This window comes from Heteronotia binoei, chromosome 17 (genome assembly GCF_032191835.1).
Source record: "Heteronotia binoei isolate CCM8104 ecotype False Entrance Well chromosome 17, APGP_CSIRO_Hbin_v1, whole genome shotgun sequence".
Taxonomy (NCBI): Eukaryota; Metazoa; Chordata; class Lepidosauria; order Squamata; family Gekkonidae; genus Heteronotia; species Heteronotia binoei.
The window spans coordinates 55,132,415-55,157,534 of NC_083239.1; the positions used below are offsets into that span (position 1 = coordinate 55,132,415).

The window sequence follows — 25,120 nt, forward strand, 5'->3', positions numbered from 1 at the left end:
CCCACAAATACCTCCCCCTAAATTCACAGGATCCTCATTGCTGTCAGATGGCCATCTAGCCTCTGTTGAAAAACCTCCAAGGAAGGAAGCCCACCACCTCCCAAGGAGGAAGCCTGTTCCACTGAGGAACCGCTCTAATGGTCAGGAAGTTCTTCCTAATAGAATCCTAGAGTTGGAAGGGACCTCCAGGGTCATCTAGTCCAACCCCCTGCACAATGCAGGAAACCCACAAATACCTTGCCCTAAATTCACAGGATCCTCATTGCTGTCAGATGGCCATCTAGCCTCTGTTGAAAAACCTCCAAGGAAGGAGAGCCCACCACCTCCTGAAGAATCCTAGAGTTGGAAGGGACCTCCACGGTCATCTAGTCCAACCCCCTGCACAAGGCAGGAAACTCACAAACCCCTCCCCCTAAATGCACAGGATCTTCATTGCTGTCAGATGGCCGTCCAGCCTCCGTTTAAAATCCTCCAAGGAAGGAGATGGGGGAGGGAAAGGTGGAAAGAAAGCAACTTCAAAAGCATTTTCCAAGCTGCCAGCTGGCTTGGCGAAGTGATTTAAAGAGAGAAATGCCTTCTCCAAGCCAGCCAATGGGGCGTGGGGGCTTCAAGAGCCACACAATGTGTGTGAAAGAGCCACGTGTGGCTCCTGAGCCACAGTCTGGCCACGCCTGGTATAGAACAGCAGATTTTACCTTTCAGGGTAAATGGCGGCTATGGACTAAAAAATGAACAAAACACTTGAGTATGCTACCTGTGACAGGGGAGGAGAGGAGGGAATCATTCAGGAATAATTTAGAAGCCGTTGAAGGGACTGAAGCCTGCCCTCCCCCACATGTGTCCCCTCCCATCTTCTTCCTTGTGGGGCCACAGCAGTGGAGCCACCGACCCCACCCCCACCTCCACACCAACCTCGAAGGAGGCCAGAGAACGATGTCGTTCACAGACAGACCCCACCGCCCGGCTTTCCCAAGACTCTGTATGGCCGCAAAGAACCTGCATGCGTTCCTCCCAAACAAGGACGACACGTTTTAATGAACTTTTACTCCAGTTCTTCTTCCTGAGGATGAAAGCATTTTAATCGTCTCCAATCAGGGCGACAGCAAGACCCCACCAAAAGAGCCTGACCGTCCCCCCTCCTTCCACTGTGTCTTCATTTTGCCATTGCAGTTTTGACTTCCATCTAGGCAAATCGGGCACAGGCCGGTGGGGTCCGGAGGCCGGAATCCAGTACTGGACAGTTCTCAGGCGGCTAAAGGAGAGGGGAAGTTTGAAAGGAACAGATAAAACTTTGCCTGCTACAGCTGGCAAATAAAATGCTTCGTGGACATTATTGCAGGGATCTGGCCCAGGCCAGAATTCACCCGATGGCTGAGGGTCGACAAAGGCATTGCCAGCTCTCCCCTGGCCACTCGTGGGGGGGCAGGGTTGCCAAATCCAGGTTAGGAAACCCCTGGAGATTTGGAGCTGCAGCCTGGGAAGAGAACAGGGCTCTCAGTGGGATACTACGCTAGAGTCCCCTACGGTTGCCAAGTCCAATTCAAGAAATATCTGGGGACTTTGGGGGTGGAGCCAGGAGGCGTTGGGGCGGAGCCAGGAACAAGGATGTGACAAGCACAATTGAACTCCAAGGGAGTGCTGGCTATCACATTTAAAGGGACAGCACACCTTTTTAAATGTCTTCCTTCTGTAGGAAATCATGAAGGATAGGGGCACCTTCTTTTGGGGCTCATAGAATTGGACCCCCTGGTCCAATCGTTTTGAAACTTGGGGGGGGTACTTTGGGGAGAGGCACTAGATACTATACTGAAAATTTGGTGCCTCTACCTCAAAAAACAGCTCCCCCAGAGGCCCCGAAACCTCCAGATCAATTCCCCATTATACCCTATGAGAATCGATCTCCACACAGGGAATAATGAAGTGCTCAGCAGACGTCCCCCCCCCCCCCTTCCTGGGGACTCTGAAGCAAGGGCTTGGCCCTTCTACTCACGAGTTGCTGCCAACTTCTCCAAAGTAATACAGGCACCCCATCCCAAGAGGAAGCCCTTCAATCGGAGACTGGAGTCTCCTCTGGGGGTGGGAGTGGGGCTTCCCCCCGCCCCGGCCAGCTGACTGGGGATGGGAAGGAGCCTGGTAAAGCGGAAGAACCCCCGCTGGGACCTGGGGATTGGCAAGCCTAGAGTCCCCCCTCCAAAGCATCCATTTTCTCCAGGGGTGCTGATCTCTGTAGTCTGGAGATGAGCTGAAATTCCAGGGGGATCTCCAGGTCCCACCTGGAAGCTGGCACCCCTGGGTGAGAGTGAGGGAGGGAAGTTGCCAAAGGTCCCCTTAGTGACATTTGTGGCGCAGATGAGCTCTGAACCTTTGCCTTCTGAGATCACCGTTCACTTGCGTAGCCCCCAAAGGCAAAGGGAGAAAGAGAGGCCACCAGTTCTAGCTGCAGGAAAGATTAACCGTAGATGCTTCGGGGACTGTGGAGAAACACCGTTTTAGGCCTGTGCTTGTCTGGGAGTTGGCTAGAGGAGTCTATAAAACTCTAGGCGAGGCTTTGGCCTAGTCCAGGGGTGGCCAACGGTAGCTCTCCAGATGTTTTTTTTGCCCTCCAACTCCCATCAGCCCCAGCCATTGGCCATGCTGGCTGGGGCTGATGGGAGTTGTAGGCAAAAAAACATCTGGAGCGCTATCGTTGGCCACCCCTGGACTAGTCTCTTCCTCCTTTCCCCTCCCCTCCGGTCTGGAAGCAGCACTTCTAAGGAGTCTCCTAGAGAGACAGTAAGTCTTTCAGGCTGGTCTCCCAAAAGGCTGCAGGAGGAAAAACCAGTTCCTGGGGGGTGGGGGGGGGGACTGGGTTTTATATTATAGATTTTAGGAGGGAAAGGCAGTTTTTGATTGGAGTCTTGGTGACGGGTGAGTCGGTCCTGGATGGTATGGTCTGTATATTAGGGAGAGAAGGAGCATTTCTCCCTCCTTTCATTTGTTACTTCTATTCACCCTGCATTTAAAAATGCCTGTAAATAGTTATAAATTTCAAAGAAATATTTTGTCTGCTTAAAAAGTTCGTCCCTCTGTACCACCAAGGTTCCCCAACCGCCTTAGACCACGCTGCTGCTAGAGGGGAGTCCAGGAAAGGGGGAAGGCATGCCGTTGGCGAGGGTGCCAATCCTCCAGGGGTCTCCCAAAGGAGGACTGTGGTCTCTGTGTTAACCTGGGGCTGGGTTGGCAGAGGACCTTAAGGCGACAGAACTGACAGGAAGGGGGGTTGGGAGTCCTGGTCCTCTCGGTCAGGAACCCCTCAATTGAGCAGGTGGTGGCAGCATGCCCTAGTGGGCGGGAAGAAGATAAGCTCCCTTCAGGCGTTGGCAACTCAAAAGGGAGTTGACGGGACCGGGTCTGAAGGCAGAATCGGGCTGGTTCCGTCACAGGGACCAAAAAGTCTCCAGCGTGAACGCCAAGGCCACCTTGCAGAGGGAGGTCCACTCTGGGAGCAGAAGAGCCTCACCTGTTTTGGAGATGCTCCATGAAGGAGGCCGGGCGGGCACTTCCCCAGTGCTGCTCTTTTAGGGCTTCAGGCCGCTTTGAAACACCTTTGCCCCACGAAGGAGCCTGGAGGACATTCTCATGGGCCTGAGACAAAGGACACTGTGCTCAGGAGAGGGCCAACAAGGATTCTTTGGGGCCACAGTCTGACTCCCGGCTGGGCATTTGAACACACTGAGTGCTTGGAGGGCTGATGGGGCAGCAACACTGGGGGGGGGGGGGAGGTATTCTTGGTGTTTGGGGGCCACAGAGGGCTGGAGTTCTGGCCCTGTTCGTGGACCTCTTGATGGCACCTGGGTTTCGGCCACTGTGTGACACACAAAATGTTGGGCTGGATGGGCCACTGGCCTGATGCAACATGGCTTCCGTTAAGGGAACTGGTGGGGGTGGCGTTTTCTCAGTCCTCTTTCCTTAGACAGCAGCACTGCCAAATCCCACAGGCGTCTCCACAGGGTTCCAATTGCTAGAGAAGGGAGGAGGACCACGGGAGAGAAGCCAAGCCGCATCCTCTTCTGCTCAGTTTGACCTCAAAAGTCACCCGAGTTGAGTGGATCAGGAAAGGGGCGGGGAGGATTCGTGCCACGCTTCTGGGCCGTGTTGCTCCTTGATCAGCCAAATCCCATCCACCACCGTCCCGTTCTGAAAGGCAAACAGAGAATGTAGGTTTAGGGAAACCCCTCAATGACACACGATACCCGGCAGGAGCCTCTTTTGCCCAAGTGCTTTGTATCTGGGGTACTAAAGGCAATTCACGAATAGAGATTTTTCTAGCAATCTCAAACTAGTATCTTGGGAGGGAACCTGGAAGGAGGGAAGGAAGCCATGGCGTTGCCCAGTCTCATCAGATCTCAGAAGCTCTGCAGGTTTGGTACTTGGGAGACCACCAAGGAAGGCTCTGCAGAGGAAGGCAAGGGCCGACCACCTCCGCTTCTCCCTTGCCTTGGAAGCCCCTCGCTGGGGTGGCCATAAGTTAGTTACCACTTGACAGCACTTAACATATGTAAGGATCTCTGGAGCAAATTCCAGTGGCTGAGATCCAGAACTTGGACCCAAAACCGCCCACCCGCAAGTTCTGCAGGATGGGGAGGATCCAGCCACTGACGGTCTCCTGTGCTCCAAACGCCCAGCGACGGACTGGGCTCTTTCGAAAGCAGACGCAACAGAAGCTGAGATGTGCCAAATGCGAAAGCCGTGCCGTCAGCCTCACCGTGAACAGAACCGGCTCCTACCTGGTCGTCCGACACTTGTTCCAACCAGAGGTGGGTGCGATTGAAGACCTGCATGCGGGTGAATCCGTAATCCTCAATCCGCACTGCGCTCCATTCTCGCGGCTTTGGGACAAAGGGGTCCAGCCGCTCTCGACAGCCCTGTGGGGGGAGAGGGGAGGGATTCAGAGGCCATGCAACCTCCCAGAGAGCTTCTGAGCAGCTACCCCTCACCCCAACTTCCTGTTCTTTCCACTTGAGAAACTGAGGCAGGGCCCCTCACCCCCTGTTAGTCTCCAGTATGTGGATGCTAGTTGCAGTGAAGGAAAGGAACTCTGTGTATGCTCAGAGGCGCTCTCACGCTACTTGACATGTCAAAGAAAGGGAAACTTTATGCCCAAAGAACCCCACCCATCCTTGAAAACAGTTTTATTTAGAGCGGCCTTTGACTTTATTTATAAGAGCCCTGTGGCACAGAGTGGTAAAGCTGCAGTACTGCAGTCCAAGCTTTCTGCTCACGACCTGAGTTTGATCCCCGGCGGAAGCTGGGTTCAGGTAGCCGGCTCTAGGTTGACTCAGCATTCCATCCTTCCAAAGTCGGTCAAATGAGTCCCCAGCTTGCTGGGGGGAAAGTGTAGAGGACTGGGGAAGGCAATGGCAAACCACCCCGTAAAAAGTCTGCCGTGAAAACATCATTATGCAACGTCACCTCAGAGTCGGGAATGACTGGTGCTTGCATAGGGGACTACCTTTGCCTTTTGTTGACTTTATTTAGTTTTTTTTTTTTATGTACTGGCAAGTCCTTACTGGAGTTTTCAAATGATGACTTTTTAGGGATGTTTATGTTTTGTTTATATCGTAAACCGCCTCGAGTTCCACAAGGCAGAAAGGCAGTTAATCAATACTTCACATAAATTTATTAAAATAAAACCTCTCACTTACGGCTGACCCGGTGATAATATGGACGGGGGCGCCAGGATTCGTATACGGGGCCTCAGTGCTGCCGTTATAAACCTGGACACAGAAGGAAGGAGAAGGTCTCTTGAGAGGGACACGGAGATGGGAGGGATGCTGGGAAACGCCTGGGGATTGGAGGGGTGGAGCCTTTGGGGGGAGGAGCCTTTGGGGGCGGGGTTTGTGAGGGACCTCATTGAGGTGTTAATGTCGCAGAGTCCACCTTCCAAAGGGGTCGTTTTCTCCAGGGGAACTGATCTCTGTAGTCTGGATATAAATTGTAACCCCGGAAGATTATCCACCAGCACCTGGAGGCTGGCAACCCTAACGGACAGGAATACCCTCAAAGGCAGAAGGGTATAGGAGGGGGAGACAACACAGGACCACCACCACCACCCCGCCACTCGTGGCCCATTGTCCCGAGGCTGACCAGGCCCTCGCACAGCTGAAGAGCGGCCTGTGGATCAGGGCCACTCACTTGCTCTTATCAGCTAGCAGAACCTGAAATGGGCAATCCCACCCCAGCCAGTCCCTGCAGCTTCCACACATTCCAAGAGCCATTGAAGGGGCCGCCCTGCCTGAGGGAGACCCTGCCAAGCCCCTCCCTGGATGCTCGGGCAATCCCCTTCAGGCGTGAAATCACCTTGTAGTCGTAGACAGGCCAGAGCCTCTCATAGGAGTGTTCGTGGGCCCACAGCTCCAGGTCGACCCCTAGCAGGGAGAGAAGGCATTACGGGGAAGCACTTGGGGCTCCCTTGGGGAAATTCGGTTCCTTTGGCTACGCTGGAAGGCCAATTCGAAAGCAGAGCACACTTGGACAGAGTTTGCACACGTGGATCTGAGCGTTCAGGAGGTATTTTATTGGAGTGTGGAATCTGGTCTGATTTGAGAGAAAGGTATCTGTCCTCCTTCTTAATATGTCAGATAGTGCCTCTCCCGTCTCAAAAAGAAATCCAGTTTTTCTTTGCAGATGAAGACTGGAGAAGCTACCTTAGCAGTTGCTGAGTATTTAGCTGCAGTGATTGCCTGTAGGAGAGCTGGTTCTTGATCTGTTCGAGGGAAGGAAGGAAGGAAGGAAGGAAGGAAGGAAGGAAGGAAGGAAGGAAGGAAGGAAGGAAGGAAGGAAGGAAGGAAGGAAGGAAGGAAGGAAGGGAGGAAGGAAGGGAGGAAGGGGGGAAGGAAGGGGGGAAGGAAGGGGGGAAGGAGGGAAGGAGGGAAGGGTTCATGAAGGCCAAGCTAGAGACAGCAAGTATTCTTCTGAAGCAGTGAAACTCTTACAGCAGCCTGAAAACGTACCGTATTTATAGAATAAGTCCTCCAGGCCATATCTGTGTGGGTCAAACCCTTTACGAATCTAGAGAGGGGTGATGGAAAAGAACAGACAACACTTCCTGACAACTGTGTTCTTCTCCTCCCACCCCTCCCTTAAGGCTATTGTTAGAGCGTTTGGCTAGGATCTGGGAGACACAGGTTCGAATCCCTACTTGTTCCCTGGAAGCTCCCTGGGTGAACATGGGCGGGTCACATACTCTCACCCCAGCCTACCTCACAGGGACGTTGTGAGGATAAAATGGAGGAAAGGCGGAGAACGTAAGTGGCTTTAGGTCCCCATAGGGATGAAAGGCAGGATAGAAATAAAGTAAATAAATCAATATATCACAACTGCAGATTCTGGGATAGGACGCAGAATTCACTTTCCCACGAATCTCAGCATTTAAAGTATGTTCCCCCCCTTCTTAAAAAGGTAGAACACCTTTCTTGTCAACTCAACCCAACCGGCTGAAGCAAAGCGATTCCAATGAATGTTAACAAAGAGGAAGAGGAAGAAGAGGAAGGAGGAAGACATTGGATTTATCCCCCACCCTTCACTCGGAGTCTCAGAGCGGCTTCCAATCTCCTTCCTTTCCTCTCCCCACAAGAGACACCCTGTGAGGCAGGTGGGGCTGAGAGAGCTCTGAGAGGACTGTTCTTGAGCAGGACACCTCTGAGAGAACTTGTGGCTGACTTAAGGTCACACGAACAGGGGTATGTGGAGGAGTGAGGAATCAAACCCGGTTCTCCCAAATTAAGAGCCTGCGCTGCTAACCACTGCACCCAACTGGCATGTTTGGCACAGATTATTCTGCAAATGAATGCGTTGCAGCTCGGTGCAGGCATTTTGTTCTTTCAGTGTGGAAGACCCTGAGCCAGCCCGCTCCCCTCCTCTCACTCACAATGCTCTCGTGCAGGGTGCAATCGTCCTGGTCGTTGTTGGAGCAGTACATGGGCCGGTGTCCCATGGTGATGATCCAGGGGTGTTCCTTGCGCCTTTCAGGCTGGCTTGCCGCCTGCCGGAAGAGAGAAAGGGAGTCGGATGAGACAGCAGATGAGACAACCCCTTCCCATCCGGAAACCAACCCCCCAACATACACCCCCCCCCGAACCAGTCCTCACCTGCAGATCTTTCACCAGCCACTGGAACTGCTCCACCACCAGATGCGGTCCGTACACCAGGTAGAAGTACACCTCCGTGGAAAAGGAGATGATGTGAGCAGGGCCCACATCCCAGCTGGGAGGCAGAGAAGGGGGCCGGGGGTGAGCTGCGGGTAGAAACTGAACGAGCAGCAGGAAGGGAAATCGAGACACCCACCCGTGAAGCTGCCTTGTACCGAATCGATCTACACCAACCACCTGACCAGCTTACACCAATAAAAAGGCTACAGAGAACCAAGAGGGTAACCACGTTCAGAGGCTCTAAGCCTCTCAATCTCAGAGCCAGGAGGCAAAACCAGGGGAAGGCCTCGGCCTCTCTGCCCTGTTGTTGGCCCTCCAGAGGAACTGGCTGGCCTCTGTGTGAGACAGGAGGCTGGACTAGATGGACCCTCCCTGGTCTGATCCAGCAGGGCTCCTCTGAGGTTCTCCTCAGGGGAAGGCCTCAGCCTCTCTGCCCTGTTGCTGGCCCTCCAGAGGAACTGGTTGGCCCCTGTGTGAGACAGGAGGCTGGACTAGATGGACCCTCCCTGGTCTGACCCAGCAGGGCTCTTCTGATGTTCTTCTCAGGGGAAGGCCTCAGCCTCTCTGCCCTGTTGTTGGCCCTCCAGAGGAACTGGCTGGCCACTGTGTGAGACAGGAAGCTGGACTAGATGGACCCTCCCTGGTCTGATCCAGCAGGGCTCTTCTGAGGTTCTTCTCAGGGGAAGGCCTCGGCCTCTCTGCCCTGTTGTTGGCCCTCCAGAGGAACTGGTTGGCCACTGTGTGAGACAGGAGGCTGGACTAGATGGACCCTCCCTGGTCTGATCCAGCAGGGCTCTTCTGAGGTTCTTCTCAGGGGAAGGCCTCAGCCTCTCTGCCCTGTTGTTGGCCCTCCAGAGGAACTGGCTGGCCACTATGTGAGACAGGAGGCTGGATTAGATGGACCCTCCCTGGTCTGATCCAGCAGGGCTCTTCTGAGGTTCTTCTCAGGGGAACACCTCGGCCTCTCTGCCCTGTTGTTGGCCCTCCAGAGGAACTGGTTGGCCACTGTGTGAGACAGGAGGCTGGACTAGATGGACCCTCCCTGGTCTGATCCAGCAGGGCTCTTCTGAGGTTCTCCTCAGGGGAAGGCCTCAGCCTCTCTGCCCTGTTGTTGGCCCTCCAGAGGAACTGGCTGGCCACTATGTGAGACAGGAGGCTGGACTAGATGGACCCTCCCTGGTCTGACCCAGCAGGGCTGTTCTGATGTTCTTCTCAGAGGAAGGCCTCAGCCTCTCTGCCCTGTTGTTGGCCCTCCAGAGGAACTGGCTGGCTACTGTGTGAGGCAGGAGGCTGGACTAGATGGACCCTCCCTGGTCTGACCCAGCAGGGCTCTTCTGATGTTCTTCTCAGGGGAAGGCCTCAGCCTCTCTGCCCTGTTGTTGGCCCTCCAGAGGAACTGGCTGGCTACTGTGTGAGACAGGAGGCTGGACTAGATGGACCCTCCCTGGTCTGACCCAGCAGGGCTCTTCTGATGTTCTTCTCAGGGGAAGGCCTCGGCCTCTCTGCCCTGTTGTTGTTCCTCCAGAGGAACTGGCTGGCTACTGTGTGAGGCAGGAGGCTGGACTAGATGGACCCTCCCTGGTCTGACCCACCAGGGCTCTTCTGAGATTCTCAGGGGAAGACCTCGACCTCTCTGCCCTGTTGTTGGCCCTCCAGAGGAACTGGCTGGCCACTATGTGAGACAGGAAGCTGGACTAGATGGACCCTCCCTGGTCTGATCCAGCAGGGCTCTTCTGAGGTTCTTCTCAGGGGAAGGCCTCGGCCTCTCTGCCGTGTTGTTGGCCCTCCAGAGGAACTGGTTGGCCGCTGTGTGAGACAGGAGGCTGGACTAGATGGACCCTCCCTGGTCTGATCCAGCAGGGCTCTTCTGAGGTTCTTCTCAGGGGAAGGCCTCGGCCTCTCTGCCGTGTTGTTGGCCCTCCAGAGGAACTGGTTGGCCCCTGTGTGAGACAGGAGGCTGGACTAGATGGACCCTCCCTGGTCTGATCCAGCAGGGCTCTTCTGATGTTCTCATGAAGGCCTCAGCCTCTGTGCCCTGTGGTTGGTCCCCCAGGGGAACTGATAGGCCACTGTGTGAGAAGGCAAGATGCTAGACTCGATGGACCTTCCCTGGTCTGATCCAGTAAGGCTCTTCTGATGTTCTTAACCACACATTGCTCTGGCGAAGGCATTTTGCAAATGAGGCCAAAACAGCGACACAGGCTAACCAGAGGCAAGAGGGCTCCTCCAGACCAGGGGGCACTCACCTGTACCAGAGGCCTTCGGTGCCCCCGGGCATGCTGAAGCGGGCACGGTAGTTGGAGAAGTTGCTGGAAAAGGAAGTAAGTCAGGGGGCAATTAGAGGAAGGCAGCTCCGCGTCTCTTCTCTCAGGCCAAGCCCAGAGTGCCCCTCCCTTCTCGCCTCCAGCTGCATGGGGCCCTGTTTGCATCCAGCCCTCACGAGGACTCACTATTGCTGCTCATGGTTCCCTGGGCAGGTCATATACGGCACCAGTGCAGCCACAGGCTCTATCTTCCGCATGAAGTCATCTCCAATAAGGGCGTCGTTCTGCAAGGCATGCAGGGAGACAGGAGGGAGGGTTTGGGGGGGTGGCATCCCCCCGTCTGAGGAAGCGCGCTTAGAGAGCGCACGAAAGCTTACGTTCTCAATAAAACTCGGTTGGTCTTAAAGGCACCCCTTGACTCCTGCTCTCACCAAATATATCCACTCCTGCAATCCTCCACTCTTACTATCCTGCTGCCGTTTCAAAAGCACAGAATTCCAGATCCCAATGGAGGGAGGGGAAAACCTCTTACCGTATGGAGGTCATATGCAAAGTCTCCTGCCAAGAGAAAAAGGATCACAGTCAGACACAAAAAGGGGGAATGGCGGCAGCAGCAGTGTGTGTGTGTGTGTGTGTGAGTGTGTGTGAGAGAGAGAGAGAGAGAGAGAGAGAGAGAGAGAGAGAGAGAGAGAGAGAGAGAGAGAGACTTTGTGTGCAAACATTTGCCCAAAGTACAGAGTGATCCAGAAGTCCAAGGGAAAAGCGGTCTGAGTTTTGCCACCTACCCCCCTCAAAGAACACCCTGGCTCTGATCATACCAACGTGCAGGATCAGGTCGTACAAGCCCATCTCAGTGTCGCGCTTCAAGCGAGGCAGGGACTGGGGGTTCTCCATGCCCATGTCCCCAAATATGGCGAAGCGGGGGCTCCAGTCGCTGCTGTTCAGCAAGGCCTGGAAATGGAAGGGGCGGCTCCAGCCCTGGGGGCTTCCACAGCGGTAGGCTGCAAGGAAAGAGAGCAACAAGTCAAAAGGTGGCAGAGCTGCAAACTCGGACTCCGGGCCTGGCCTTCCTGGCTCCCAAACTGAATGAGCCTGAGCCAGCGGGGGCAGGAGAGGTGCTTCTCTGGGCTGCACAAATCAATTAGCAGCCCGGCGCCTGGGCCAAGACCTTCCAGGGCCCCAACAAAGGAGGTCCAAAATCTGTTTCCACTCAGCTGGCTACCAGTAGAGAGTTCTCCACTCCTGGGCAACCGTCTTCCCTAAACAGTGTCCCAAATCTGCATCCACAGAGATCTCATGGATTTAATTAAATGACGAACAGCTCAATTCAACTCCAGGATTGGTCAGAGACCAACCCAATGTTCAGGGGATTGCTGCTAAAGGGAGTTTTCCATCTCTAAAGTTCCTGTCCTAAATATCTGGCTGTTTTCTTCCAAGCTGAACTCGAATCCAGCTCTTCTATGGCAGAGCAACAGGACTATCCTCTGGAACGAGGCATGTGGATTCCACCTTCCTAAGCACAGCCCAGGTGACAGGGTTTCTTCTTCAGCCAGTTTGGTGTAGTGGTTAAGTGTGCGGACTCTTATCTGGGAGAACCGGGTTTGATTCCCCACTCCTCCACTTGCACCTGCTGGAATGGCCTTGGGTCAGCCAGAGCTCTGGCAGAGGTTGTCCTTGAAAGGGCAGCTGCTGTGAGAGCCCTCTCCAGCCCCACCCACCTCACAGGGTGTCTGTTGTGGGGGAGGAAGGTAAAGGAGATTGTGAGCTGCTCTGAGACTCTTCGGAGTGGAGGGCGGGATATAAATCCAATATCATCATCTTCTTCTTCTTCCTGCCAATCCCCCAGTCTCCTTTGATACCCACAACAGCCCTGTGAGGAAGGCCAAGTGAGGAGCAGAATTCCTCCTTCTGCCACATCTCTCGGCCAGATCGAGCCCAGTTGGCCTTTTCTACATACCGCTAGAGACCTGCATGGGGCAGCCCAGGCGGAAAGGGTGGGACGTGAGTGACTCAGCAAGTGCCAAAGTCTTTCCAGGATGCAACCCAGAGAGAGCTCAAAAGAGCCAGCCACTTACCGTAATGGTGTCCTGGCAGGAGGCCGGTCAAAGTGACTCTGTGGATATACATGGCCCGCTGCAGCTTGCCCCCATCCACGAACTTTGTGGCACGCCCTCGGGCCCAGCGGGTGAAGGCCGCTTGCGGATCCGGACCGAACAGCACAAAAGAGTCCGCTTGGGCAAAAGTCGTCCAGGTGACAGTCATGGAGGTGGGATCTCCTGTGGGAAGAATCACCGGCTGAGGAAGATCCCACAAAGTTCCCTCCCACCCAGGCGTGCTCCTGAATGTCTGCTGCCAATGGCCCATCTTTTTGAGTGAGGGGTGCCTTTCCCCAGTTGGAAGTGGGGGATCCTCTGGCTTTTTGGGGGGTTTCTGCACGCGACAAGCCAACTGGCCGGTAGGAGGAAATCCCACCCCCAAAGAGCAGCATTGCTAGAAAGAAACACGTCACTCTGATGTTGCGCAGAAGTGACGACAGCACATTTGGGATGTGGCATGGCAACGCTCTCGTTTTGCGGCAAAACTCTATGATTTGAGGCTGGAGAGCCAAGAAGTGGGGCTGTGGCTCAGTGGTGGAGCATCTGCTTGGCATGCAGAAGGTCTCAGGTTCAATCCCCAGCATCTCCAGTTAAAAGGACCAGGCAGGAGGTGATGGGAAAGACCTCAGACTGAGACCCTGGAGAGCCATGAAGTGGGGCTGTGGCTCAGTGGGCAGAGCCTCTGCTTGGCATGCAGAAGGTCCCAGATTCAATCCCCGGCATCTCCGGTTCAAAAGGGAAAGACAGAGAGCTGTCACCAATGTGAATATACAATAGTGTACTTGATGGACCAATAGTCTGATTCAGTGTCAAGAAGCTTCATGTGTATTCCTGCTCAGGGAGGGCCTGTGGCTCAGAGGTAGAGCCTCTGTTTGGCATGCAGAAGGTCCCTGGTTCAATCCCCGGCATCTCCAGTTCAAAAGGACCAGGAAGGGGGAGATGGGAAAGACCTCCGCCTGAGACCCTGGAAAGCCATGAGGTGGGGCTGTGGCTCAGTGGGCAGAGCCTCTGCTTGGCATGCAGAAGGTCCCAGGTTCAATCCCTGGCATCTCCAGTTGGAAGGACCTGGCAGGAGGTGATGGGAAAGACCTCTGCCTGAGACCCTGGAGAGCCATGAAGCGGGGCTGTGGCTCAGTGGGCAGAGCCTCTGCTTGGCATGCAGAAGGTGCCAGGTTCAATTCCCAGCATTTCCACTTACAAAGGACTAGGCAGGAGGTGATTGGAAAGACCTCAGTCTGAGACCCCGGAGAGCATTTGCCAGTCTGAGTAAAGACCGAGCTTGTTAAACCAAGGACCTGAATCAAGGCTTCCTTTAGGGAGGGGCAGTGGCTGTGACAGAGCCTGTGCTTGGCATGCAGAAAGTCCCAGGTCCAGCAACCCCCCGCCCCCAGCATGTCCAGTTAAGAGGACCAGGCAGGAGGGGATGGGAAAGACCTTTCTCTGCCCGAGACCCCAGAGCGCTGCTGCCAGTCTGAACCGACAAAAGACTGACTTCAACAGAGCGATGGTCTGATTCAATTTAAGGCAGCTCCGTCTGTTCCGGTCGCTCAGAAAGTGAATCCAGCAGAGCCTGGTCTGTGAACAGGGGGAACTCACCTGGGTAGGACAGGTGCACCTGCTCAGGGTGGCCGCTGGAAGACTCCTCAGACTGCAGTTGAGGAAGCCACAGGTAGACCAAGCAGGCCAGTTCCCATAGCCCCCGCATGGTCCCTGCCAGGCTGGACCCAGAGTCCGTTCCACAGGCCGCTTGGTGAAGTTCCAGGTGCGAGTGCAGCAATCGGCCAGGGAGACCGGAGCTGAGGAAGGAAGAAGAAGAAGACTGCAGATTTATACCCCGCCCTTCTCTCTGAATCAGAGACTCAGAGCGGCTTACAATCTCCTGTATCTTCTCCCCCCACAACAGGCACCCTGTGAGGTAGGTGGGGCTGAGAGGGCTCTCACAGCAGCTGCCCTTTGAAGGACAACCTCTACCAGAGCTATGGCTGACCCAAGGCCATGCTAGCAGGTGCAAGTGGAGGAGTGGGGAATCAAACCCAGTTCTCCCAGATAAGAGTCTGCACACTTAACCACTACACCAAACTGGCTCTCAGTTTCCAGACCAGAACCAATGGGTTGAAATTAAATCAAAAGAGTTTCCAGCTCAACATTAGGAAGAATTTCCTGACCGTTAGAGCGATTCCTCAGTGGAAAAGTGTTGGACAGCAAGCTATGAGCATTTCAGACATTATAGAGTTAACTGTTGCTGTTTATCAGAAAAGAGGATGTGATGTATTGTAGCTTAAACCCAATTAGGAACTGCCTCTCCTAAGGGGTGGGGGGATGTAAACACGGTATTGGTCAGTTGGCACCTTGTGTGTGAGAAGCTTTGATGTCACACGCCAGCTGAATTGCCCGTCTTCCTGTCTCAAAGTTCTCTGCGTAGGAGAAGCAGTTTGACAAAGAGTTGTAAAAGTAGCCATGTAGCAGATAAGACGCAGATGCAGACGCGGCATGTAGAATGCAATGTTTATTTCTTTTACTCCCAAGTACCTTTTCCTGATGTTTTATGCTAGTAAACTTTATTTCTTTTGATAAGCCATGGTCTTTCACTCCTTGATGCAAACTCCTCGCCTCTAATTTAAAGGACTATCCCAACAAAAAGCGGAGAGGCTTTGGGGTGACAACTATGGAGCCCCATGAACCCCAGAGAGGACACAGGGTGGGGAAGGCCTCTAGGCACTGCTCTCTGGACTAGCTGCACTAGTAACATTCCCCCCCCGCCCCTCCCACACACACACAGAGCTGTGGCCCAAAGCCCAGAAGTGCTGACAGCATGACAGGAAGGTGGTATCTGTCTTCCTGCCAGTCTCCCACTCACCTTAAAAGGTTATTTGACCAACCCCCCCAGGCATGCAAGAACCCTTCTCCGCCCTGCTGGGAAAGTTTGCCTCAGTCCTGGCATTTCTCACAGGAACCGCACAATGCAGGAAACTCACAAATCCCTCCCCCTAAATTCACAGGATCTTCACTGCTGTCAAATGGCCAACTAGTCTCTGTTGAAAAACCTCCAAGGAAGGAGGAGGAAGCCTGTTCCACTGAGGAATCGCTCTAACGGTCAGGAAGTTCTTCCTAATGTTGAGCCGGAAACTCTTTTGATTTAATTTCAACCCATTGGTTCTGGTCTGACCTTCTGGGGCCACAGAAAAAAATTCCACTCCATCCTCTATAGGACAGCCTTTCAAGTACTTGAAGGTGGTGATCCTATCACCTCTCAGCCGCCTCCTCTCCCATCCCCAGCTCCTTCAACCTTTCCTCATGTCAGGTCTGCTTTAATTCTAGTCAAGTCTGTACCCAAACTTTGGTTCAGAAGAGATGTATTGTGGGTAAAGCCATACTGTATTCCAATGCTGCTAGCTTGTCTCCTCCCATCCCCCCTCCTGTCCTTTGTTGTGTAGTGTTGCTTTGAAATGGGAATATGGGAAAGAGATTATAGAGACTTCTCAGAAAAGAGTGCGGAAGGAGGATAGGCGCTCAAGGCCAATTCAGCCCTGAGAACGAAATGGTAACATCAATGTGTGAATGTGCCCTGCATAGAGTGCCCCTCCCTCAAGAATCCCTTTGAAGTGTACCTTAAATGCTGGTCTTACTGTATGATTGCCAGTCTTTCAATCTCTGCTGTAGTCGACAGTCATGATTACAATAAACTAGTAACTTTGTGTCAACAAAGCCTCGTTATTGAATCAAGCCGACTTGACATTTTGAAAGACTCCCTTTTTGGAGTTCAACCTTTCCGGCAACTTGAAAGGCCATGGCCGACCAGACTCCGGATAACGGAGAACTCCCGATCGAAGTGGAAGGGGCCGAGACGCCGTGGCACGTCCTTGATGCCAGGAGGACCGCGGCGTCCCCTCCACAGTTCCAGTTGGTGGTCACCCCCCGGCAGTATCAACCGCGGACCTCTACCACATTGATAGAGCAGGCCCCGATCCGCCGGGAAGCGATCATGACCCACCACACCAGGAGGGTTCGACTGGCTGAGGCCGAGGCTTCCAACCCGGGCACCAACGAGCCAAGGGAGGGGGCCAGCATCCTCGTCACCCAGACTTCGGAGGGAGATGACCGGAGTGCGGAGTGCGTGGCTGAGGGGGGAGAACCGAAGCCGAAGGACCCGCACGACGAGGATTTGGAGATGTTCCGGTCGATGGTGCGCCAAGAGGTCGACGGAGCACTAAAGGGCCTGCGAGACGAGATGCAGACCCTGACCGCCCAGCTGGGGAGGGCGTTGGGGGTGACCGGGACCCGTCGGCCACCACTGATACCGACGGGGACCCGAGGCCGCCCGAGCCAACCGGCCCAGGCAGCAGCCCCCACCGGAGGCGCAGCCCCCTAAGCCCCGGCCGCCCTCCCTCCAGCCCAGGCGGGACCGCGGGATCAAGGAAGGGCGCGAGAGCTGGATGCCACCTTCGATGGGGACCCAGAGGAGGTGAACTACTTCGCGATCCAGGCGAACAGCTTCATGCATTATTGGGGGGACTCCTTCCCGGACGAGTTCAGCAGGGTGGACTACCTGGGCTCGAAGCTGAGGGGGGCAGCCAAACGATGGTACGTGAGCCTGTGTGAAAACAACAGCACCGACTTAAACTACGTGTACACGTTCGTGCAAGCGCTGCTGACCCAGTATGTGGACCCCCTGCAGGAAACCCGCGCCCTGGCGGCCCTGCGCAACATGCAACAGGGAGCCCGATCCATCCGCGAGTACGCAGCAGACTTCCAGGCTAACGCGGCCCGGGTTCGGGGGGTGGAACGAGGTGATGAAGATCGAACACTTCACCAACAGGCTGAACGCTAGCATCCTGGACCGAGCCCTCACCCAAGCCAGTCCGGACACCTTGGTGGGATGGATTCAGCTGGCGGGCATGGATTCAGCTGGCGGGCGAAGTAGAGACCAACCTGAAGAGGGTGGCCATGCTGCGCCAGAACCAGTCGGGCAAGGGGCAGCCGAAGACCAACCCCGGAAAAACCGAGCCCCCCAAAGCTAAGAAGCCGGCGGCGGCCGTCCCGGTGGGACTCCGCTGCTGCTTCCGGTGTGGGGACCTGAATCACCTCGCTACCAACTGCCCCCAACCACCGACGGCAAGAGCCCCTCCGGCGCCGGCCAGACAGAGCACCCCAGGACCCAAGAAAGCCCCCGGCCGCCCTAAGGATGCGGCGAAGAGCAGCGCGCTGATGGTCCAGGAGGAGCTGAAGGAGGAAGAAGTACTGCTCTCGGCAGAGCTGGCCAACCTCGCCTGGGTGGAAGAGCCGGTGGGAAACGAGCCCGACCTGCTCTGAACGGTGCCAGCCAGCAGGTCGACCAGGAAGAGGCACCACTGACGGTGAGAGCGACGGGACAGTTGTACTTTGTAATGGTGAAACGCTTGAACCCTAAGCTGAGGAGGTTCCTAGAAATACGGGCCCTCGTAGAATCGGGGTGTAACCGAGAACTGATCTTCCCCAAGGTGGTGGAGGCCCTGGGACTAGAACGCTCACAGCTACCCCACCCCATGCTGTTTGAGCAGATGGATGAGTCAGTAATGGGGGGGGGCATGCACGCAGGAGACGCAACCCTGCCCCATGGGGATCGAGGAGAAGTGGGACCAAGAAATCTTCATCATTGCCCCTGCATGCTCCTATCCCGTGGTGCTGGGGGTAGGGTGGCTAGAGAACACGAGCCCCTCATCTGCTGGAGGGCCCAGACTATCAGGTTCCCTGACCCCCAGTGTGTGGGCCACTTGTGGAACTCAGCGTAGGGGCCGCGGGCTCCTGTCGCCAAGGAAAGGGCGTGCGTATTTGTGGAAGAGGTACACCCCGTCCCGAGCGCCTACCGCGACATGATGGAGGTGTTTAGCGAGCAAGAGGCCAACCAACTGCCCCCCCACTGGAGCACCGGCTGCGCCATAGAACTGATCCCGGGGGAGAGTTTGCCCCGAGCCAAGCTCTACCAAATGGGGTGGGCAGAGAAAAAGGAGCTGCGCAAGTTCTTAGACCAGAACTTGGAGAGGGGCTTCATTAGACCCGCAACGGCCCCTCACGCGGCTCCCGTGCTGTTCCGCAAGAAGAAGGACGGCTCGCTCAGACTTTGTACTGATTTTCATGGGATAAATGCGATTTCTATGTCTAACGCCTACCCCATCTCCCTCATCCGAGACTTGTTGAACACAGTGTCGGGGGGGGGGGGGGGAATCTTTACAAAACTGGATTTGAGGGATGCGTACTTCCGAGTGCGCATCAAAGAGGGGGATGAGAGGAAGACGGCGTTCAACACTCCAATGGGCCAGTTCGAGTACCTAGTCATGCCATTCGGACTACAGGGGGCGCCGGGGGTGTTTATGAATTTCATAAATGATGGGCTTAGGAAATTTCTATACAAGGGGGTGGTGGTATACCTGGATGACATCATTATTTACTCCCAAGACAAGCAGTCCCATGTGAAATTGGTGAGGGAGGTGCTCAGTACTTTGTTAGAGCATCAACTGTATGCCAAACTGTCTAAGTGCGAGTTCCACCGCACCGAATTAGACTACCTGGGGTTCCGAGTGCCTAGGGAGGGGTTAGCCATGGACCCCGCGAAGGTGCAGGCAGTGTTGGAGTGGGCCCCCCCGAGAACACGTAGACAGCTCCAATCTTTTCTCGGGTTCGCAAATTTCTACAGGGGGTTCACCCAAATTGCTCTGCCCCTAACAGAGTTGCTAAAGACCAAGGGGAAGGGGCCAGACACCAAGCGCCCGGGAGCCTGGCTTAACTGGACTCCCCACTGCCAGGCCGCCTTCGACCGGCTCAAACACCTCTTCACTAGCGAGCCGGTCCTGAGCCACCCCGACGAGCAAAAAGCCTTCGTGGTGCGATGCGACGCCTCCGATGTCGCCGTAGGAGCAATTCTCATGCAGAAAGATGGGGAGGGGAAACTACGACCCTGCGCCTATATTTCCCGCAAGTTTTCGGACGAACAGTGTAATTGGTCCGTGTGGGACAAGGAGGCGTTCGCAGTCATGTTCGCCCTAAAAACCTGGCGGTCCTGGCTCGACGGGGCGAAGGTACCGTTTGAGGTGTGGAGGGACCACAAAAATCTCGAGGCTCTCACGGGGAGGAGGAAATTGAGTGAGAAACAGATTCGGTGGGCAGGTTTCTTCTCCAAATTCGATTTCACCCTGAGACACATCCCGGGGACCCGAAACTTTCTGGCTGACGCTTTATCCCGGCTCCCGCAACACGAGAGCCAGAGAGAGGTGGTGGTGGACTCACTAATCTCACCCACCCAGGTAGCGGCCATGGTCACCACCCAGTCCCAAAAGAAAAGGGAGCTGGAGGGGATCAGCCGCGAGCGCATCGCCCTGGAGACCAAAAGGGAGGGAGGAGGGCGGCCCAAGGGGGTGCAGAAGGGAAAAGATGGGTTGTGGTATAGAGGAGAAAAACTTTACATTCCTGGAAGTTTAAGGCGAGAAATTCTGCAGCTCTGTCACTCGTCCAAACTAGCCGGGCACATTGGCTATATAAAAACCCTGCACCTAGTGAACCGGCAATTCTGGTGGCCGTCCCTCCGGAAGGACGTGTCCAAATTCGTGACAGGCTGCCCGGTGTGCATCATGGCTAAGAAAAGGGGGGGGAACCCCCCGGGCTCCTGCAGCCACTAGAAACGGCTAAGCGCCCTTGGGCAATAGTATCCATGGATTTCATAGTGGAGCTACCCCCCTCTAGGGGGAAGACGGTGATTTTGGTAGTGGTGGACATGTTCTCAAAACAAGCCCACTTCATCCCTTGCGCCCAGTTGCCCACGGCAAAGAAACTAGCGGCCCTGTTTTTCGATCACGTGGTAAAATTACACTCGTTCCCAGATAAGGTTATTAGCGACCGCGGGCCGCAGTTCGTTGCCACCTTCTGGCGGGAGTTTTGCAAGCTAATGGGGATCGAGCAGGGGCTGAGTTCAGCCTATCACCCCCAGACAGACGGGCAGACGGAGAGGGTGAATGGGGTGCTGGAACAATATTTAAGGTGTTTCATTAACCAGCGCCAGACCGACTGGGTGGACCTACTCCCCTTTGTGGAATACGGTTACAACAACAGTGTGCATAGCTCCACCAAAGCCTCTCCTCTTTCACTACGGTGTTTGGTTGCGAAGGGAAGCCAGTTCCCCTGCTGCCAGGAGGGGAAGACCAGGGAACACCCTCAGCCTTTAAGCAATGGTGGCAAGGCCCCAGCCAGAATCAAGAGGTAATTAATCCAGTGGCTGTAGAACTGGACCTGCCACCTGCCCTCGGTAAAATTCACCTGTATTTCATTGCAGCTTGCTCCGTCGGTATCCGGGGCCCTCGAGTTGGCATCCTCAACCACAGGAGCCCTCCCTCTTCCGGGGAGCGACCAAAGCCTGTCGGCCACGAGGTCCTGGACTAGTAAACGAGATCGACCCCTTCCACAGCCCCAGGCCGGGAGGGAGCCTAGGGGGGGCAGCATGTCAAGTCTGTTTTAATTCTAGTCAAGTCTGTACCCAGACTTTGGTTCAGAAGAGATGTATTGTGGGTAAAGCCATACTGTATTCCAATGCTGCTAGCTTGTCTCCTCCCATCCCCCCTCCTGTCTTTGTTGTGTAGTGTTGCTTTGAAATGGGAATATGGAAAGAGATTATAGAGACTTCTCAGAAAAGAGTGCCAGGAGAGGCGGAAGGAGGATAGGCGCTCAAGGCCAATTCAGCCCTGAGAACGAAATGGTAACATCAATGTGTGAATGTGCCCTGCATAGAGTGCCCCTCCCTCAAGAATCCTTTGAAGTGTACCTTAAATGCTGGTCTTACTGCATGATTGCCAGTCTTTCAATCTCTGCTGTAGTCGACAGTCATGATTACAATAAACTAGTAACTTTGTGTCAACAAAGCCTCGTTATTGATCAAGCCGACTTGACAACTTGGTCTCCATCCAGACCCCACCCCACCTTCCTCGCCCTCCTCTGGACCCGTCCCAGCTTGTCTAGATCCTTCTTCACATGTGGTGCCCAAAACTGAACACAAGAAGAGAAGATGATTTTGGATTATATCCCACCCTATACTCTGAATTTCAGAGCGGTCACAATCTCCTCTACCTTCCCCCCACAACAAACACCCTGTGAGGTAGATGGGGCTGAGAGAGCTCTCACAGCTGCTGCCCTTTCAAGGACAGCTTCTATGAAAGCTATGGCTGACCCAAGGCCATTCAGCAGGTGCAAGTGGAGGGAGTGCGGAATCAAACCCAGTTCTCCCAGATAAGAGTCTGTGCACTTAACCACTACACCACCTGGCACTACCTCTGGAACACAAGACTCCAGGTGAGGTCTTGCCAGAGCAGTGTAAAGCGATACCATCACATCACGTGATCTGGACACTAGACTTCTGTTGATACAGCCCAAAATTGCATGAAGACTCCCTCAAAGTCTGGGATGACTAGGGATCTTCTGCCCCTCACTGAGGCTCACAGCAGTGTGTCACAGGGAGAGAACTCTCCCAGAAAACCAGCATGGGAGTGGGTGATTCCTTCCAGCCAACCCAAATGCTCCCCGTTGCCTTGATGGTAATAATAAAGAAACATGTCAGGCCAGCTTGAAGCTCCTCTTACACAGAAAGAATCCTAGAGTTGGAAGGACCTCTAGGGTCATCTAGCCCAACCCCCTGCACAATGCAGGAAACTCACAAACACCTCCCCCTAAATTCACAGGATCTGCATTGCTGTCAGATGGCCCTCTAGCCTCTGCTTAGAAACCTCCAAGGAAGGAGAGCCCACCACCTCCCGAGGAGGAAGCCTGTTCCACTGAGGAACTGCTCTGCCAGGGCCGTTGGCTTTCCGTGGTGGGCAAAATTAGATTCCGTTCGAGGCATCTGACAGTCCAGAGTTCTTAGCCTCCCCCATCTCTGCATGAGTCCCGGCTCCAAGCTTAAAACAGATTTCTCATAAAACATTACTTCTGCAGGCTACAGTTCACAACCGTCAGGATATTTTGAGGGTTTTGTTTTTTTTAGGGATTGCAGGCAAAACAAAGTCTCTCCCATTTCCCGGCCTCTTCACCCACTCTGTTAGGGTGAAGGAGGTTTTATCAACGACCAAGGGTCATGGGAGGTCATAGAAACATAGAGTTGGAAGGGACCTCTAGGGTCATCTAGCCAACCCCCTGCACAATGCAGGAAACTCACAAACCCCTCCCCCCTAAATTCACAGATCTTCATTGCTGTCAGATGGCCATCTAGCCTCTGCTAAAAACCCCCAAGGAAGGAGAGCCACCACCTCCCAAGGTGGAAGGCCTGTTCCACTGAGGAACCGCTCTAACGATCAGGAACTTCTTCCTGATGTTGAGCCGGAAACTCTTTTGATTTAATTTCAACCCAATGGTTCTGGTCCGACCATCTGGGTCCACAGAAGACAATTCCACCCCATCCTCTACATGACAGCCCTTCAAGTACTTGAAGATGGTGACCGTATCACCTCTCAGCCGCCTCCTCTCCAGGCTAAACATCCCCAGCTCCTTCAACCTTTCTCATAGGACTTGGTCTCCAGACCCCTCACCATCTTTGTCGCTCTCCTCTGGACCTGTTCCAGATTGTCTAGATCCTTCTTAAAATGTGATGAATCACAGAATCATAGAGTTGGATGGGACCTCCAGGGTCATCTAGTCCAACCCCCTGCACAATGCAGGAAACTCACAAACATCTCCCCCTAAATTCACAGGATCTTTATTGCTGTCAGATGGCCATCTAGCCTCTGTTTAAAAACCTCCAAGGAAGGAGGGCCCACCACCTCCCGAGGAAGCCTGTTCCACTGAGGAATCGCTCTAATGGTCAGAAGTTCTTCCTAATGATCAGCCGGAAACTTTTGATTTAATTTCAACCCATTGGTTTTGGTCCTGCCTTCCGGAGCCACAGAAAACAATTCCACCCCATCCTCTACAGGACAGCCCTATAGGACTTGAAGATGGTGATCCTATCACCTCTCAGCCGCCTCCTCTCCAGGCTAAACATCCCCAGCTCCTTCAGCCTTTCCTCATAGGGCTTGGTCTCCAGACCCCTCACCATCTTCATTGCCCTCCTCTGGACCTGTTCCAGCTTGTCTAAATCCTTCTTCATATGTGGTGCCAAAACTGAACACAAGACTCCAGGGGAGGTCTTCCCAGAGCAGAGAAAAGCAGCACAATCAGGCCACGTAAAGAGATACCATAACTGGGCTCTGGGTGAGTTTCCGTTCTGAGGTTGCTGCAGTTAAGAAGCCCACACGCCCCTTAGCACCTGTTTCTGATTTTTAAAAACGGAGGGGGGGGCAGGTTTAAGAGCAGGCTGCAGTGCTCCTTTGTGAAGGGTGCCTTGATTTTTGCCCCCCAACCCCAAGGAAGGAAGGAACCTCGGGGCAGAGACCTGCTTCCTCTCTCACTGCAAGAAAGGGGGGGCGGGAGCTTCCAAACAGAAGAGTCCAAAAAAGGCGCGTAAGGAGGGTGTCGCGGTAGGTCAGCCCTGTGCAAGCCCTCCCGTGCCTTGGATGCGGGGTTGCCAACTCTGGGCTGGGAAATTCCTGTAGATTTTTTTTTTTGGGGGGGGGGGTGGAACCTCAGGAGTGCAGAAGTTTGGGGAGAGGAGGGATTCCTGCGAGATCAAACGCCCCGCCCCAACAAAAAAGAAAGCAGCCGCTGTCCTTAAAGGAACGGAGCTTCCTAGTCGGCGATCCGTTGGGAGTCCGGGAGATCTCCAGGTCACAGCTGGAGGTTAGCCATGCCCCTGTCTTCCTCTCCCCCCCACCCCCAACGCCTCCCCCGCTGCTGCCACCTGCAGCTCGACCCACCCTCCAGGCTGGGCCTCTCCGCCCCGCGAGGCTTCCTCTCTCTCTCCGCCCTGCAAGACCCCCGAGCATGTGCAGAGCGCTGCGCCGCGGCTGACCTGCTCGCAAGGCTCTCCCAGCTCGGCCGGGCTCCTTCTCGTCTCCTCTCCTCTCCCGCCGCGGCTCCAGAAGTCCTCGATCAGTAGGAGGCGTTGCTCCCTGCCAAGCACGTGTGCACGCCGAGACGCGCGTCATTGCAGCGGCTCCGCCTCTGCCTTGCCTTGCCTTGCCCTGGCCCAGCTCCGGCGCCCCCTGGGCGGAGTCACCCTGTCTGACCGCCCGCCCGCCCAGGGACAATCTTCGGGGTTGGTGGCGCAGCACAACGCAGCGGGGCTCGCCTGGCTCGAAGCGCCCTCCGTTCCTCGCCTCCGGCGCTTTCCCCTCCCCAGCCTCACAGCCAGGGCATAAGGCTGCCCGGGATCGCGGGGAGGGGCGGGGCCACGCAACGCAGATCGGCAAAAGTGGAAGTGGCTCGCCGGGAACGCCTTCCTCCTCCTCCCCCCCCCCCCGCCCTCCCTGCTCGGGATCGCGGGGAAGGTAGGACCAGAACCAGCGGGTTGAAATTAAATCCAAAGAGTTTCCGGCTCAACATTACAAAGAGCTTCCTGACCATCAGAGCAGTTCCTCAGTGGAACAGGCTTCCTCCTTGGGAGGTGGTGGGCTCTACTTCCTTGGAGGTTTTTCAAAGGAGGCTAGATGGCCACCTGACAGCAATGAAGATCCTGCGAATTTGG

General features: G+C 54.9%; 1 protein-coding gene across 1 annotated transcript; it reads right to left on the reverse strand.

Moving 5' to 3' along the window:
• Positions 1-4,089: 4,089 nt before the first annotated feature.
• ACP7 (acid phosphatase 7, tartrate resistant (putative)) lies at positions 4,090-14,281 on the reverse strand. The gene is made up of 13 exons (XM_060257795.1): positions 14,146-14,281; positions 12,529-12,729; positions 11,272-11,454; positions 10,986-11,011; positions 10,640-10,737; positions 10,436-10,498; positions 8,130-8,244; positions 7,910-8,023; positions 6,993-7,050; positions 6,340-6,407; positions 5,685-5,756; positions 4,767-4,904; positions 4,090-4,176 (listed from the first exon to the last, which is right to left on the reverse strand). Exons 1-13 carry the CDS (start codon positions 14,252-14,254, stop codon positions 4,090-4,092), a joined length of 1,332 nt encoding a protein of 443 aa, XP_060113778.1. The 5' UTR covers positions 14,255-14,281.
• Positions 14,282-25,120: the final 10,839 nt, after the last annotated feature.

Coding starts and splice junctions, on each gene's coding strand:
- ACP7 (XM_060257795.1), bottom strand. CDS start 14,254: ATGCGGGGGCTATGGGAACTGGCCTGCTTGGTCTACCTGTGGCTTCCT. Junction 11,455..12,528: donor CCTGCCAGGACACCATTACG/GTAAGTGGCTGG, acceptor CTTTCCTTGCAG/CCTACCGCTGTGGAAGCCCC. Junction 11,012..11,271: donor CGACCTGATCCTGCACGTTG/GTATGATCAGAG, acceptor TTCTCTTGGCAG/GAGACTTTGCATATGACCTC.